The sequence below is a fragment of the Acipenser ruthenus genome, chromosome 36 (assembly GCF_902713425.1).
Source record: "Acipenser ruthenus chromosome 36, fAciRut3.2 maternal haplotype, whole genome shotgun sequence".
NCBI classification, from domain to species: Eukaryota; Metazoa; Chordata; class Actinopteri; order Acipenseriformes; family Acipenseridae; genus Acipenser; species Acipenser ruthenus.
Genome location: NC_081224.1, coordinates 5,209,528 through 5,227,034, shown reverse-complemented (window position 1 = coordinate 5,227,034; position 17,507 = coordinate 5,209,528). Strand labels below are relative to the sequence as shown.

The 17,507-nt window shown below is 38.5% G+C and overlaps 1 protein-coding gene across 2 annotated transcripts in view; it reads right to left on the bottom strand.

The window, feature by feature from the left end:
• Positions 1 to 3,121, bottom strand: part of LOC117402161 (DDB1- and CUL4-associated factor 15) — a 59,560-nt gene extending 56,439 nt beyond the window's left edge. For both annotated transcript variants that reach the window (XM_059007930.1, XM_059007931.1), the window contains exon 1: positions 2,908 to 3,121. In XM_059007930.1, the coding sequence (XP_058863913.1) occupies positions 2,908 to 3,003 (96 nt within the window). In that variant the 5' untranslated portion in view covers positions 3,004 to 3,121. The remainder of the gene's footprint in view (positions 1 to 2,907) is intronic.
• Positions 3,122 to 17,507: the final 14,386 nt, after the last annotated feature.

Below are 17,507 nucleotides of genomic sequence, written 5' to 3'. Positions count from 1 at the left end.
AAAAAGTAAAACTCCATCAAGACAGGATGGAGAAAACGAACTATGCTTTGTCATGAGATAACGTTGTAAATTCGATTTCTGATCCTGACCTCCATAAAGATGTACACGTCAGTACATTCCAGCTGAAAAGAATAAATACATAAATAAATAAATAAATAAATAAAGCAAGATATCACGTCCGAGTTGGTCAGTTGTACGTTTAATTGTTTGTTTGTTTGTTTGTTTATTTTGTGTGTGTGTGTGTGTGTGTGAATTTGTGAATGACGAGACTCGAGAATCATATTTGGTTGCTTGAAGAGCCAGTGAGCACTCCAACCAGTGACATCACAAGACAACTCTGTCAATATGGCGGAATACATCAAAATTTAAGTGCCGGTTGTGTATTTTATTGTGTTATATGATAAATACAATTATGTTTTGCCTAGGAAATGTTATCTTTAGCACTTGATGACTCATTTTAACACACAAAGTCCCGTCGTTTCCCTTCTCCTTTAAATAAATGCATGACAGGTAAATACAACACGAATTAAATGTATCATTAAGTATAACTTAAATATTTCAAATAAACTGCACTTTTTATGTTACATAACATTATGTTAACTACTGCTAGGCTAAACAGAAATTATTACATCGTAAACATTGTACTAATGTAGGCATTCATAGACTGCAGAAGTCTGTAGAAGTCGCCATCTTGCAAAGTCGCATAACCGATGAACTCACGCTCAGTCTCTCCTGATTGGCCAAAGGCAAAATGTTTCCTAAAAACGTTTCTCAAAGAAGAACCCAGGTCTACTCTGGGAAACATGTTTCCTGGTTTCTGGACACATGGAAACAGCCAGCATACACAACGAAACATTGCATCTGGAAACACGTTTCCTAGTGCATGCTGGGCTTGCCTTGTTTTACTGTTCTATGTGTTTCTTTTGTTTTTGTTGGCTTTTCTTGCATCATTTTATTAATATTTGTGAATGTTTTTATTCATGTGAAGGGCTTTGCTGCATTTTCTATTGTGAAAGGTGCTATATTAAAAATAAATATTATAATTCACTACTGCAAAGCAAGCTTAATTCTAACAGGACAGTTTAACCAATTAGCAGTAAGTATTTTTCATTTATTGTTATCTTATTAATTGTAATACTGATGGTGTTTTATTCATTTTTAATATTTTACATTAATTGTTAATTTTGTAAATGTAAACCTAGCTTTGAAATACTCACTGGTCCCGAATTTATTGTTCCTAAACAATAACAAAAATAACATTACACTAACTTGAATATATTTCAATTGCCTTATTTTATTTTCCTTATTTTTACCACAACAAAACCAAAACAGTAGGAAATACTGTTCTACACTGTACTACAGTGTTTATTATCATTATTTGTCAATCATATGATAAAAATATGTTTTTGTTTTTTCAGTTCATCCATAAAGCAACACAGCGACTGTTATGTTGCATGCGGGAACTAGATATTCTGAGTTTAGTTTATGTTAAACTGAGTAGAATATATGCTATTAAACACAAACGGTCCCATAGGTTAGTGATAAAAGACTTCAGCGCAGGGAGCATGTCCTCACAGTCTCTAATCTAGGCTGTTGGTTTAAAAAAAAAAACTGCATTTTCTGAATAATTAGAGTTAGTTATTATTCAGTTAAACTGTGTAGTTTCTTTCTGTGGCCAATAATTAGCTTTATATGTGAATTCTAAGCAAAATTACACATCCTACACTTTGGCATTGACTTAAGTTTACTGGCGTGCCCTCAAATGTATTGAACCTTTTTGTTTCCAATTTAGAGCCCGGTATTTACAGCAAGACCAGGGGTGGGGATTGCATTGCTATTTTAAATCTCAAACCCTTTATTTACTCAAATATCTAGGTATTCCTGAATAGATAATCGTATCCTCTTAAAAAAAGCTATATAATATTATAATGAGCAAGACATCGCACAAACAGAATGGTACCCCGAAATGTTCTGTTTTATTTAGAAAGCAGTAACTGGGGATGGGGAGTTTGTTGTCGGATAACTTCACTCAGATTACTTGTTCACTAAATAACTTGTATCCCTGAACAGATCATTGTGTCCGCTTTAAAAATACTCTAATGAGCAATCCGTCTTACAAGTCTGTACATGAACAAATATTTGTTCTATTTTAACAATAGTTTAATATAAATACAATAAATAAATACAAAAATGTCCTTTCTTTAACCATTCGTGAGGACAATTTTTTAAAGGTTTACACGTTGGCTATATATATATATATATATATATATATATATATATATATATATATATATATATATATATATAGTACGCGTAACCGGTCAATAGCAATTGAACATAGCCTACGTATGACTCAAATGCCAAGGAGGCCAACTGTACAGATTAATTTAATTCGTGTCACCTTCATAATGTATTAGAAAGCGTAAATCACCATTGATTAAAGGCTAACAGCGAACTATTCAGTTTAGTAGTCGCTTCAAATTCACATGGACATCTTTGTTTAGTTACAAAATCAAAAGAATATGAGTAACTGTAATAATATCACGGTACTTTACATTATCATCACCCTCATAAGCATGTGGACGTTGTCGTGTTAACAAATACAGAAACTTTTGCTTTAGTAGTAAATTTGCTCTTTAAAATTTTTATTTTATTTTATTTAACATTTTAAGATGTGCAATCCCGATTTCTATTATTATTTATGTATATATTTATTTGTTTCTAAAAATAATTACCTATAAAATATAATGTTTACACAGTAATCTCTTCGTTACAGACATTGCAATACGTACTAGGCAAGGAGCAGTACAATGTATAGTCTTGTGACGTTTATCACCCCGTCAAATTTAAAGGCCCTCAGCCCCTATTTTAGTCTTGTGGGCCCTGCCCGACAGCATTTATCGTTACCTGCCCCTTGTTGAGTAGTTTTATGAGGTGCTGCCTGGGTTTTTTCGCCTGTTTTGGTTTATTTCCTTCTCGATCAGAGTTCGAGCTGGGCGCCATTTTCCGCCGCTCAGCACTGCCCCCCCGCTCATACACCAGCCGCCCGGAACCGCGCTACCATTGGCTGCTTGGCGGAGTCTGCGCCTCCTCATTGGTTGTCACTGTCGCCAGTCATCGAAACTGCAGACAATGTCCAAAGACTTTCAGATTGACCAGTAAATCTAACCAGGCTCTAGCACTGATTGGACAAAACAGGGAGATCAATCACTTACCTACAGCCCGCCCTTAGTTCAACCTGATTGGTCGGAATATATTAACCACGCCCATCCGAATGTAAATTACCTTATGTGATCAAATACATGACTGTACTGTAATGTACACTATTGAAATCACACAGCTGTTAAGGCCATGATACACTGGCAACTTTTGGGGCAATCGTTGCTGGCAACTGTTGGCAGCAACTGGACTGGTATGAGCAACTAGGGCAACCAGGTAAAGCAATGGTCAACTGAAAAATAATTGTTATTATTATTATTATTATTTATTTCTTAGCAGACGCCCTTATCCAGGGCGACTTACAATTATTACAACATATCACATTATACATTATACAGATATCACATTATTTAATTATTATTACATACAATTACCCATTTATACAGTTGGGTTTTTACTGGAGCAATGTAGGTAAAGTACCTTGCTCAAGGATACAACAGCAGTGTCCCCCACTGGGGATTGAACCCACAACCCTCTGGTCAAGAGTCCAGAGCCCTAACCACTACTCCACACTGCTGCCATATTAGCCAATGACAATAGAGCTGGGATGGCAAACCTTTTTTGTGCCCAAAGTTGGATTTTTTTTTTTTAAATATACGTCACTAAGTGCCAAGTGTGCCAATGATTAATTAGGGGTGTAAAAGGGTATACGGCAGCTAAATGGTAACTTTTTAAAACAATATTTACTTTCCTTAAGTTTTTATTAAGCAAACATACCAAAAAAACAGCAATCTACAATACAAAATAATCAAGAACATTACATGAACTAGGACAGAACCCCTCCATCCGCCCTCATCCCCTCGCAGCCTCCCCAAACCCTGAACCCCCCTCCCTCCTTTGTTGTCTGGAGAGCAGGTGTGGGGGAACAACATTTACATTCCTATGACTAATGGGACTTCTGCTGCTGAATATCCGCGGACATTTTTTCAACCCGTGGTTCATAGTCAGTCATTTTTAGAGCAACACATGCAGCACTCATGTCATCTGTCAACCTGTTGCGCATGTCTGATTTGATCAAATTCATGCCAGAAAAAAAGCTGCTCACAAAAATATGATGAGCCAAAAAAAGTTAGAAGTGAAGTTCCAAAGGTTTTCATTGCTTTGAAAGAATTTGGCAAAGAATTCCATACTTTCAATATCTCATTTTCTGCACTTTCTGCTTTTACCCCATCTACTCTGTGACACTCAATCTGCTTTAATGTTACATGCAGATTAGTGAATTTTCTTTTCCACACTGCACTTTCTTGAAATTCCAACAATTCCATTTCCAAACGTTCAAGTCCCAGCCATTCCAACTGGGAAATATTCAGCTGGTCAAACATGGCTGTGTCAGGACTGCTCATGAAAGACAGTGTTGCCTCCATGTTGCGGAACTGAATAAACCTGGCTGCAAATGCTTCACTTGAAGCCCCCACGATTTTGGAAAACTGGTGGTAAACTTCTTGCAGATTACTGGTAAAAGTGTGCAGATTTCTGCAAATGTGTTTTCAGGTTTGGGAAGTATTTGAGCTGTCCACAGTCAATGTCTCTTTTAAACACCTCTAACTTTCTTTCAAAAGCACTGACATCCCCAAACATGCTTTCAGCTGTTTTGCCAAAACCTAGCAATTTTTGGTTCACGTCATTAAAATGTTAGGTGTAGTCAGTGAAAAACATAAGCCACACAATATCAGTGAGTTGTGGATAGTTTTCAGCCTTATTTCATCTAAACAGGTCACAAATCTCTCCAGTCTTTGACAGTATTTCTACTGAGTGGCATATCTGTGATGTGCTGCACAATTTGATCCTTGTTAAGGAAGTCATGAAATAAAGAACCAGCACTAGCCATATTATTCACCATCTGACAAGGGTTTACCATGCTTTGCAATGCAATGAGATAATTTGAAGCTTGTAGCCACCAAATGGTTTGTTTTTTTAAGATAATTACTGGTTTTGATACCTCCTCAATGCCCTTTGAAGGAATTATTTCCTTTCACTCTTATTAAGATCTGTAATATTTTTGTGGTTGGTGTCAAAATGGTGTTTTACACTTGAGGTTTGATAAACAACACTTTCATTACAAATAACACACAGCGCTTTCCCTTACTGTCAACCATTCCAAATGTTTCTGTCCAACCCTCCTGGAAGGATCTACCACTATCTGTCTGAAGTTTAGCTTTTTTGATTGTGCTCATTTTCTTAACCTTCACTTCACTTTTCAGTTAACTGATGAGAATTTTTTTCTTCAGGAGAACGCTGAAACAGGTTGTCTTACTATCTCCCCAGAAGAGGTCTGTATACAACAGCAGCTTTCAGCATGAACAGCTATCCCACTATTGGAGATATTTGTTGGGTGCCATACCTAACAAAAAATGGCCAAACATACACTCTCTCTCTCTTCAACCCCATCCCACTCCTGTTCCCCTTTGTACTTCACTGGGCACTTAATGCTGGTCTCCCCTCACCTCCCATAATTTCCTCTTGTCCCTGAGAACTCGCAATCTGTTCTAAGCAGTTCCCTTACATTCCCAATTCCCTGTCCCTAAGCACATTCTAATCTACACTCACATGCTGTTCTTGCTGGAGACTGCAGCCGGGGAGCGTGGCTATGGTAGAAGGCAGTGGAAGACTACTTCGCTGCAGACCAGTGGGAGGCAAAGTGAGGCAGCAAGACTGATCAAATTCAGACAAAAAATGAATAATTATGAATATGCATGTTCTTTCTGTCCCTAAATCCATTTTTGCTCACAGATTATATTATATTTTTTTGTAAATTTACAGACATAAAAAGCAATAGTGATAGTGCATCTCACTGGGACCCATCAACTTTTGCATATGCCCCTCTATATTTTGGACAATGAGACTCTTTAATCCTTATTCAAGTAAGATCAATCCATCTTAATTTTATATAGCGCCTTTCATAGTGGAACATCATCTCAAAGCACTTCACAGCATGTAAAAGAATAACAGTGCATCATACAATAAATACATAGTTTGAATATTATATTGCTAAACTACAGTAAAATACATAAATAACATGACGCATTAAGTTTAAGAATTATAATGCTAAACATCAGTAAAAACAACAATCACAGTGCATCATTGTGACAGAAATATAATGAGTTCTGGTTGTAAATCTCCCTCCCGACCTGTGAGGGCGCTAAGCAGTGATGACAGAGTTCTTTCGATGGGCTGGACTGACAGTTCTTTCCCGGGTCGGGGAGTTGGTCAATCTGGAAGAAGGCGAGTCTCTGGCTGTGTTCCATTTCAAAACCTCGCCCCTACACCCTACTTCCCTTCAAAGTGATCACTTCCAAGAGTGATCACTTCGAAGGGTTGTAGGTCATAGGGGGCGCAAAAGTGTTTTAACTGGAACACACTTTAGCGTCATCATTCACGGCCAGGGAAAGGTGTCATTATCTGTCAGCGCTAGAAATGTGTACAGTCTGCTGTAATGATACGCAGCATTTTACTTTAGGGAAGTTGGATATAAATGTACATTTTGGTGGTGCTGATACTTTGCTTTATTTTAACAAACATTGAACAGAAGTTTGTGTATATCTTTAATTTCTTAGTAGTTTTTGGAAGATATATTCATAAAATGAAGTTGTCAAATTCTACTCTAAATTCTGTTTGATTTAAAATAGAGATGATTATAGCAACACCTTTAAAACAATTAGAAATAAGAAAACAAGAAAAACGTGTGCTTTTTCAAAATTGATTTTGGAAGCAACATTGTAATATTCCTGGCAATGTAGAAAGTTTATTTCTCTCTCGTTTTTATTTTATTTTATTGTATTTATTTTTATTTATTATTATTTTTTGATAGGAGTTGATATACAAAACCGGATCAACATTGCAGTAGTCACGATTAACATTGTTATCAGCACTTGTTCACAAGTATAGCACGTATTATATTGTACTTCAGCACAAGCACTGAGAGCACTCACTTTGGACCTGTGATCGTGTGTGTGTGTTTCGTACTGTGCTTATTATTTACGGGACTGCAGCCCTTTTGATTACTGTGCAATACACATTGTTGTGTATTGCCTGTTCATTATTATTTGCTGGCTGGTCATCAGACCATTGGATTAATAATCATTAAATTAACCATTTCACCCGTACTTCGTTGACTGTTTGTTCTTGGGATTACTGCATCCGCACCACACCTGCTACTAATCACCACTTTGCCACAATCATACAATAAATATAAGACATTTGCTCAATTGGCGCGCTGCACCAGTAACCCTGGCCATAACTGTTTAGTTTTTTTGTTAGCAATTGCACAGTGGCAGCCATTCCCGCTGTACCGTCATTTATTTCAACTGTATATTTACTTACATAAAACATATCTACAGCTTTTACATTTTGTAAAATAACTATTTAAAAGACGAGTAGCAGATAACACTTATTAGACAAAACATTCTGTGGTGTCAAACTACCTTAAAGACAAAATGTACTCTACATATCAGAGGCATAATTTATTTTGAGACGTTTGTTTTTTGAGAAGAGGGGTAACATACCACAGTATGACCTGTCAGAATTTAAACCTGCATTTCCCCATAGTTTGCAGATTAAAATAGTATTTTTTTAAAAAAGTGTATCAAACAAAGAATACATAGTTTGAGATACGAGTGTGACAGTGAAATATATTTTCGGTATTTATGACAAGGGAAAGGTTTGACAATCAAAACAGCGTGGGACATTTGTTTTAAAGTTCAGTGCACAAATACACGTGTTGCCGCCAGTGACACCTGCAAAAGACCTTGCACTGCACATAACACGTGTGCGAAAAGTTGCACATCTTTTTAGAAAAGACGTAAGCCGAAAGTGCTTGGTTATGTAATTTCAACCTATTTTAGGCTCGCAGACCCCCGACTCCGAGTGTAAAGTATGAAAGATTGTGGCCATTTCTCCATTTAGTACAGGAGATGACGGTCAGTAAAATGCTACAAGCATCAGGCTAACGATCTTTCTCCCCGCGTGTCCTGCTGACACATGCATAGCTGACCACGATTACATTTGATCCTCCATGGGAAAGACTTACTGTTTTTGATCAGCTTTCTGTTCCCAGGGTACTTGAATAAAGCAGCTCAGAAGCATAAACAGCCGACCATGAACGTGTAGATAATAATGGCTACAGTTTGCACTGCTCAGTTACTTTGGGCGGGGCCGTCCTTGCAAATCAAACTGACTGGCTTTACAAAGTGCCACTCGGAGGGCGTGCAAAAAAAAGCAGATAACTGCTCACTTGGTGTGCCAACAAATACGACTCTGCGTGTCACTCTTGGCACGCGTGCCATAGGTTCACCATCGCTGCAATAGAGATTGGAACTACATGCTTCTTGAACAATTATTCAACCAATTAGAAGAAATGTTACAGCCTACAGGAGAAGGCGAAGGTAAAAAAAATGGAAGAAAAAAAGAAGCGAAAGCAAGTGTGGACCAGGGATTGGCTGTTACGGCGACGAAGTAGAGGATGCTATAGATGCTTGCTGAGAGAGTTGGCTGAAGAAGACCCACCAAGCTACCACAGTTGGCTCTGCATGGATGAGGCTACATTTAGCTGTCTGTTGGGAAGAAAATTCAAAAGAAAGATACCCAGGGAAGCAATATCTCCAGGATGAAAGTCTCCCCATCTTCTTGGTGAATCTTTTTCACCACTGCAATATACTTTTAGGGTCAGCCGACCTAGCCTCTCTCGCATTGTGACAGCGAAATCCCAAGCTTTATATGAGAGCCTTAAAAAAACTACCTAAAAGTTTGTTCTTCAGTGGAAGAATGGGTAGCTGTGGCACAAAAATTAGAAGAAATCTAGAATCTTCCACAATGTGTCTGTGCCTTGGATGGAAAACACATAACCACTGAACCACCACCGAACGCAGTTATAAGGGAACAAACTAATTGGTTTTGATGGCACTTGTTGATGCTGATTTAAAATGTATTCACATTGACATTGGAACAAATAGAAGAGTAAGTGATGGGGGCGTGTGGGCAAAATGCAGCTTGGACTAAGCACTTGCTTACAACACACTCAATATCCCAGCATCAAAAAACCTGCCTGGAAGGGATGCAAAAGTGCCATTTGTGATTGTTGCTGAAGAGGCTTTTGGACTCAAACCTAACCTTATGAAACCATACCCAAGAAACCAATTAAATGAAAGTATGCACATTTTTAACTACCGACTTTCAAGGGCTAGGCGTTGTGTTGAAATTGCTTTTGGTATTTTGGCAAACCGCTGGTGGTTATATAGAAAGCCTATCCCCCAGAACCTTCTAAGGTTCTTGTCCTTACCCAAGCTGCCTGTGCATAATTATATGCGTACACAGATGATTTTACGACAGCTGTACACACCACATGGTCTACTTGATCATGAAGACACAGGAACAGGAGAAATGACCAATGAATCTTGGAGGGAGGAGCCTGAAGGCCTAGTTTATCTTTCAACAATGCACGACCCACATTCATCTGCATTAGCCAAATAAATCAGAAATGAATATGTAACAGGCTGGATTTATTTTAAATTTTCACTTATAAATATTTCTGTTTTGCACATTAGTTTATTATTTTTACATTCGCATTGTATGATTTAGAACTGAGCACCTTATTTTTGTGTATTTATGTCCTCCCCCGTGTGTTTTGCAATTATGTATTTTCTTTTAAAATGATTCAGCAGTGGGTATGTAGTGGGAAAAGCTTGTTCTCCAGACAGTGGTAGTCCTCAGGTGATTGGGTGATTTTTGATTTTATGTCGTAACTTCCTTTTTCTTTCTTTTAAAAAGCTGCCCGGGAAAAGATTCACAAGGTTTCCCTTTGTGTGTTAGACTCACCCTGTGAGTCACGGTTGGAGCGGAGAATCAACTGAGTGATTTAAGAGGCAATGTACTCGCCGAGTTGGAAAGCACCCGTTTGCGAGATGTTGTGCATTTGGGGTATCCATAGTGGTGAGATGTCTGTAGCAGCCTTTTTCTGAGGAACTTGGTTTTGAAACAAAATATCCGCTGCCATCCTTGACTCCAAGGGCAAGCCTGCCTTTTTTGTTTTCATTTTTATGTTGAGCGCTGTTTGTTTCATTTTTATGTCTGTTTAATTTGGGAACCTCCTGTCGTGTGTATGTGTCTGAATACGAGAGAGAAATGAAACCATGTATGCTTGCTCTAAAATGAGTTGCTGCATATAAAACTATGTAACAGTGTAATGCCTGAGAAAGAATGACTGAACCCTTGAAACAATGTATCGTATTGAAGTATTTGGCTGAAACACTGTAACTAACAGACCGCACTAGTTTGTACAATGTGAGAATTGAAATGAAGTTGTGTTTTAAATAAATGTGATTTATTTTACATCCCTGGCATTTTTATTGTGTGTTTGTGTTGTACTTGGTCAAGACCGTATCCTCTGGCCCAAATAAAAGAACCTGGTGCTAACAACCTAAAATCTTTAACTTAATCTGAAGGTAGTGCCTTCAGTGGCGTAAATGGCTACCATAAATTATATTTTAAACCCAGCCTAGCCCTCGCTACAATTATAAAAAATACTTCAAGACCAGTTGAGCAGTCAGCTGGCAGAATTGTGCCATTTCAGTTTAGATAATATGCAGCATATGCATACATTTCATTTTCTGCTTGTTTGTGTTATGCAATTAGGCTAAAGTTATGAAAACTGTATATAGTATACTTTGATTTTGCATGTCTTCTGTTCTGTTTATCATTATTAATATGCATGTCTATGTTCTGTTTATAATTAATATTAATATATATTTATTATTAGTGGGGCTTGCGAAGCAAGAGTCCCCTTTAAATCTTCGACCTTCTTCTTTAGCACGCTACTCCTCTTACACCGTTTAAGCTAGAAATGCCGTTCAAACTTTAAACGTGTAGACCGGTCTGGAATAGTTTGCTTGTATACAACTTTGTGATATCTTTTATACTTTTTAAACTATTAAGCTTTTTGTCCTGTTTTTGTCCATCTTCATTCAATTTAATGGGACTTTTTTCAACATTCTAAAGCTCCCCATTTTTTAAAAACCCACAGACTTCCAACATTCTATTTACAGTAAATAATGTAACTTCTGACACCAATCAGCTACTTTGACCACTTTCCCAATAAGTAAGTGTGACAGGGTCTTCCTCGTGTCACGCGTGTGGGTAGCCGCTGTTCAAGCATACAGAGAGACAGACGTGGTGTTGTTGAAAATGCCGGTACAGGCGCGCAGGTTTTATTCACAAACAAACAGAAAACGAAAGTAAAATAAAGATGGTCATGTGACGTTACCAGCGATGGTAACGCACAGAGGACTAGTACATCAAGCTGTACAAAAAGTGCAAAATAAAACACAATACCACAAACTATAAATAAAAAAAAAACGGCAGGCCTTGCAGCAGCCCTGAACCATCTCCGGCGTATGTTTTTAACCTGACGGACACTCGACCTGCTGATTGAGGTCCAGCCCAGCCAATCACCTGCTGCCCTTCCCCTCAACCAAGCCTAGCAGGCAGCAAGTCTCAATCGAGCGTCCATCTGTAAACAATAATTCAATCAAACAAATCAACTCCCAAAACGACACAAAATAAACCCATTTCCCCATACAAATGATATCAACACTAAATACACACGTGCAGGGCAATCGCCCTGCTACAGTAAGACAAAAAGTTAGAGGGTATGACATCTTCCTCTACTTCTCTGCTATTCAAATATGAAATCAAAACAGAAATAACTTTTACCAATCAAGAGTTACACCTGTTTTAGTAACCGCACCAACTAAATTTTCTCTAACTTTTTATAAACAACTGAAATTAACCACTTTCCCTAAAGTAAGCCCCACAACTGTACTTGTAAAGTTACCACCTAGTTGTTGTTATTATTATTGGCTATTGCTGCAATCTCAGATTTATCTTAATTTTTCTTGTTATTACAAAAGAATACAACGGAGGCCATTTCAAACTGACATTTCTTTCTGCAATGTGTTTATTTTTGTATAACCATTTTTGAAGCAAAAACATTGAACAGTAACAAAAACAAACACAAAAAAGTCTTTAATACATATTTACAAATCAAGTGCCTTGTTCAGGCAGTTTGAAGACTGCTGTAATTTATGTTACAAGATCTAATTGTTTTATTTATTTGTTGTTTTATTTCAGTGGTATGTGTGAATTTTACTATTCTTCGACCACACTATGTACAAGATCAATTAGTTTTCTTTCCAGGGGGTAAGCTATTTATACATTCTGCCAAATATTTTAGGAAGCCTTCAAGATGTTGGCGAGGTTTTTCTTGATGGCTTAAATATTTTAAAGCCACTTCCATTGCTTGTTCTGCTTTACTGGCTGTTGTCTATTCTGCAGCAGGGTTCTCCACAATCACGGAGAATTAAGAGTTTCTCATAAAACCTCAATTTAGATGTATAGACAGTGTCAGATCCAGCTCCAGATTTTTTCCCAGCAACAACTTTTTTGTGCTCTCGCTGGAATGTTGTAGGCAGGTTTCTCCAGCGTGTCTTTATATTATCTTCTGTATGGATATGGATAGTTTCTTTTCATTTTCTTTATTTAGGTCTTGCATAATTATCGAAACGTGGTGAATTAACATACCTGTAAACTTAACGCCAGACTGCTGATCAGAAATATCACTTTTTTTTTGACCGTTTGTCTCTTCTGTAATCCACATGTCTTGGGTCCCGTAAAAATTGGTGAATCGTAGACATCATTTGGGAGAATCATGGACTCAAGCGAGGATGCGACCGCTGTTGTCTGTGCATTGTATTGCATAGAAAAAAGAAAACGTGGAGACAATCCATTTGGATGCGCAATTGGCTTATGTAGATTTTGCTATTAGTATTTTTTTCTGATATGAAAAACATTAAATACTAGAAAAATATTCTCATTTTAAAAAATAATTTTACTTCCAAACTGGTTTCACTATGATGGTGCACAAGAAATGGCTTTAAGAATTCAAGATTATTTAAAATCCATTTCTGCCTAGAAGGTGAGATCTTTGCCACTGGGACGAGGTTTCAGCAGCTTTCCGTATTGTGTCCGCAGAGAGGATGCTTCTGTCTGGACTTCTACCATGGAGCAAAAATAAATAAATACATATTACAGTATAATGCTTCATATCTACAGTATATAATTGAAAGCATACAGTCATGCATTTTGAATATGTAAGTACTATGTGTGTATAATAGGACCGTGGATATTGCTAATTTCACACTCTGCAAATTCTAGCATGAGAACTTATACTTCAGGACCATAGACTGCACAAATGTTCAATATTGCGATAAAAAAAACGTTTATAACAGTTATAACATTATAGCAATGTCAATATTTATTCATACAAAATATTTATTAGATTAAAAGATTGGTGTGGGAGATTGGCCGTCAAGCGATCTTCATCAGAATACCAAATTTTGATGAATAATTTGAAGACTTTTATAAATATTTTGAACTAAGAGTGAGCGCTTTTGAACAGACTAGAATACAACTTTAATAGTAGGCTACCACAAGTTTGTCATATGCAACAACGTAATCTCCATTCTCTCTGTTTCTCACACACAGACAAGCATACAGTAGCCCTGGGTTTGAAAGGGATATCAAATACGAGTGACTGTAGAAATTGATTGCCATGAGAGCACACACTACCACACACAGTATCTGCTTCGGCGTTAACAAGTTATAACAATTATTTACTTAGGTACCTGAAGTTCCAAAGCAATTTTCCTCCATCTTTGTTACTTCAATGAGCGACAATGATAGGAAGTGTCACTTATGTCAAAGAGACACGGGTGTTCCTGTCACATCTCCACCATCCTTTCCTCAATTTCGAGGCTCCACACCTTGCGGGGCACAACTTTTCCCTTTGTCGCCATCGTTGTGAGCTTGTCCTATTGGCTACTGACAGCATTCGTCAAGAAATCGGCCCGTAGCCCCTCACACATTTCACAAATTGCTTTTGTCGGGGACTAACGTTTGTTAGAAATTTGTCGGTGTGTCGTAAGAGCGTCGGGAGATCAGAGAAGCCATTAACGGGGCATCGTAGACCCTCTCACACTTATCGACCATTTTGTCCCATATTTTAAGAGATTAGTCGCCGACTCCTCACCTTGTCAGCGATCGGCAAAAATCGTGCAGTGTAAGGTAAGCCCGGCAGTGCTTAATTTGTGCCGGGACTCAGCCCCGGAACTTCTGGGCGTACAGAGTCATATTCCCGGTACCTCTAGTTAAAAATCCCATAAAATGCTTTCTTTTTAAATTCTCAACCCAGTTCTATCAAGTCTGCAAGTTCTTGTGTGTGCGCTAAAGAGAGACAGTCCGCTGCCACGTTTGTAGCCTACTTTAAATTACGATTTCAGCTTGAGTGCCTTTTAAGTAAGATGACACTGGCTCAACTCTATTGTCGTTTTTTTATACACAAAGGTGCTGACATCTCTGTGAAGCTAGCAACAATTTCAGTTTCGGCGTAACTTCCGGTGAATGCTACTTCCGCATTTCAATGGCAGAACCGGCTTTTTATTTTCAAGATAAAGCCTCTCCATCCTGTCACTCTCCTATAACGGTTGGAAAAGACAGTAAAAGCAGCAGCAAGAGGGTACATTAATAAATTGCTTGTCATTCATTATTAATTAAATGTAATATTATTAATCACCAAGGTCTAGCTACTTTATACAAGGTAATTATTTTAAAAACGTTTCTGTATTAATATATTATTGTTTTTGCATATACTGTATAAATTACTGTAACCTATAAATGCAAAAACAAGACGATAAATGATTTATTAGGCTTAATAAATATATTAAGTCTAATAAATCGATTATCGCCTAAATCACTTATTGATTTATGACCTCAAGCCCCGCCCCTTTCCACGCATATGATTGATTTATGACCCTTAAGCCCCACCCCTTCCCCCCACGCTTGGAGTGATTTATGGCCCTTATATCCCACCCCTTTCCCCCCCACGCTTGGAGTGATTTATGGCCCCTTTCCCCCCCACGCTTGGAGTGATTTATGGCCCCTTTCCCCCCCCACGCTTGGAGTGATTTATGGCCCCTTTCCCTCCCCACGCTTGGAGTGATTTATGGCCCTTATATCCCACCCCTTTCCCTCCCCACGCTTGGAGTGATTTATGGCCCCTTTCCCCCCCCACGCTTGGAGTGATTTATGGCCCCTTTCCCCCCCACGCTTGGAGTGATTTATGGCCATTATATCCCACCCCTTTCCCCCCCCACGCTTGGAGTGATTTATGGCCACTTTCCCTCCCCACGCTTGGAGTGATTTATGGCCATTATATCCCACCCCTTTCCCCCCCCACGCTTGGAGTGATTTATGGCCCTTTCCCCCCCCACGCTTGGAGTGATTCATGGCCCCTTCCCCCCCCCACGCTTGGAGTGATTTATGGCCCCTTTCCCCCCCCACGCTTGGAGTGATTTATGGCCCCTTCCCCCCCCCACGCTTGGAGTGATTTATGGCCCCTTTCCCCCCCCCACGCTTGGAGTGATTTATGGCCCCTTCCCCCCCCACGCTTGGAGTGATTTATGGCCATTATATCCCACCCCTTTCCCCCCCCACGCTTGGAGTGATTTATGGCCCCTTTCCCCCCCCACGCTTGGAGTGATTTATGGCCCCTTCCCCCCCCCACGCTTGGAGTGATTTATGGCCCCTTTCCCCCCCCCACGCTTGGAGTGATTTATGGCCCCTTCCCCCCCCACGCTTGGAGTGATTTATGGCCATTATATCCCACCCCTTTCCCCCCCCACGCTTGGAGTGATTTATGGCCCCTTTCCCCCCCCCAACGCTTGGAGTGATTTATGGCCCCTTCCCCCCCCCACGCTTGGAGTGATTTATGGCCCCTTCCCCCCCACGCTTGGAGTGATTTATGGCTCTTATACCCCACCCCTTTCCCCCACGCTTCGAGTGATTTATGGCCCCTTCCCCCCCCCCCACGCTTGGAGTGATTTATGGCCCATCCCTTTTTTCTGACATTAACCAGACATCCATCAAAAATAGCCCTCTCTAAAAATAGTGTCTGTTGTAGCCCTAGTTTATAGACTATCACAAAGAAAAGACAGAAAGAAAAAAGAGAAAGCAAGTTGCGTTGTATATTTTTTTTTTTACTATGTTCAAGACCCTCCGTAACAATAACCGGGGTTATTAACAAACAGAGTCCATAAACATATGAAAGAGTTTCATCATCAGTATATTATACACATATTGCACTGAAATTTAACCCACAACAGCATCCATCAAATGTGCTGGGGGCCCTACATTTATGTTGAATTTCCAGGTAACTGTGTCCATTCCATAATACACATGGTTCTATCTAATGGTTGATTTTACTATTACAACGTATTCTAAAAAACGATTTAAAGTTGTTTTTGAATCCAATAAAGGTTAGCACAGGCTGAATTGTAAAGGTTTTAGGGCTACCCATGATGCACCTGTATTTGCATAATGGTTTCTATTAACATTACAGAGAACTCTAAAAAATTTGACCACTACATTCTTTGACTTAATACGGTTATTTTAAGACCAAATAATACGTGCTTAGGAGTAAGGGTCATCTTTTTTTGTTAAAACTGAATATATTTTGGGGTTTCTCAGGACTAGTAAGAAATTATAGAGAAAGAAGGAAGAGAGTCTGTTTTTTGACCAAGCAGTAGGGTTATGAGGAACATGGTGAACAGACCCTGTCTTTTGACCAAAAAGAAAAAAGCAGCCCTAGAGAAGAAAAGGTAAAAAAAACTGTTTTTATAACTGAGTAAGAATTTTTTCTTAAATAATAGTCTTAACTACTATCCTTCAGAAGAATACATCTTACATAAAGGCTTCTTAATCAATATGTAATATTTTAAACTTATTACACTGAAAAAGAACCTTATCTAACTGTGAAAAGTCTATTGAGTCTGTTCTTTTTTCAGGGAGGTAGACTTGGGGTGGGCTGTTCACTGTGTAATTATTTATTTATTTTATTATTTATTTCTTAGCAGACGCCCTTATCCAGGACGACTTCCAATTGTTACAAGATATCACATTATTTTACATACAATTACCCATTTATACAGTTGGGTTTTTACTGGAGCAATCTAAGTAAAGTACCTTGCTCAAGGGTAATGCATGGTCTGTTCTCACAAGGATGTTGGCCGATATTCGAATACGGGATCTTTCTATCTACTGTATACAGGTTCTCTAATTATTTTCAAATTAAAGTTCTAAAACAAAAAATAAATGAAATTCTTTCTATGTCAGCTGTTTGTGTGTAAACTCAATTCTTTAATAATTACAGTTAAGATGAAAACATTTACAAAGCGATGAAATTA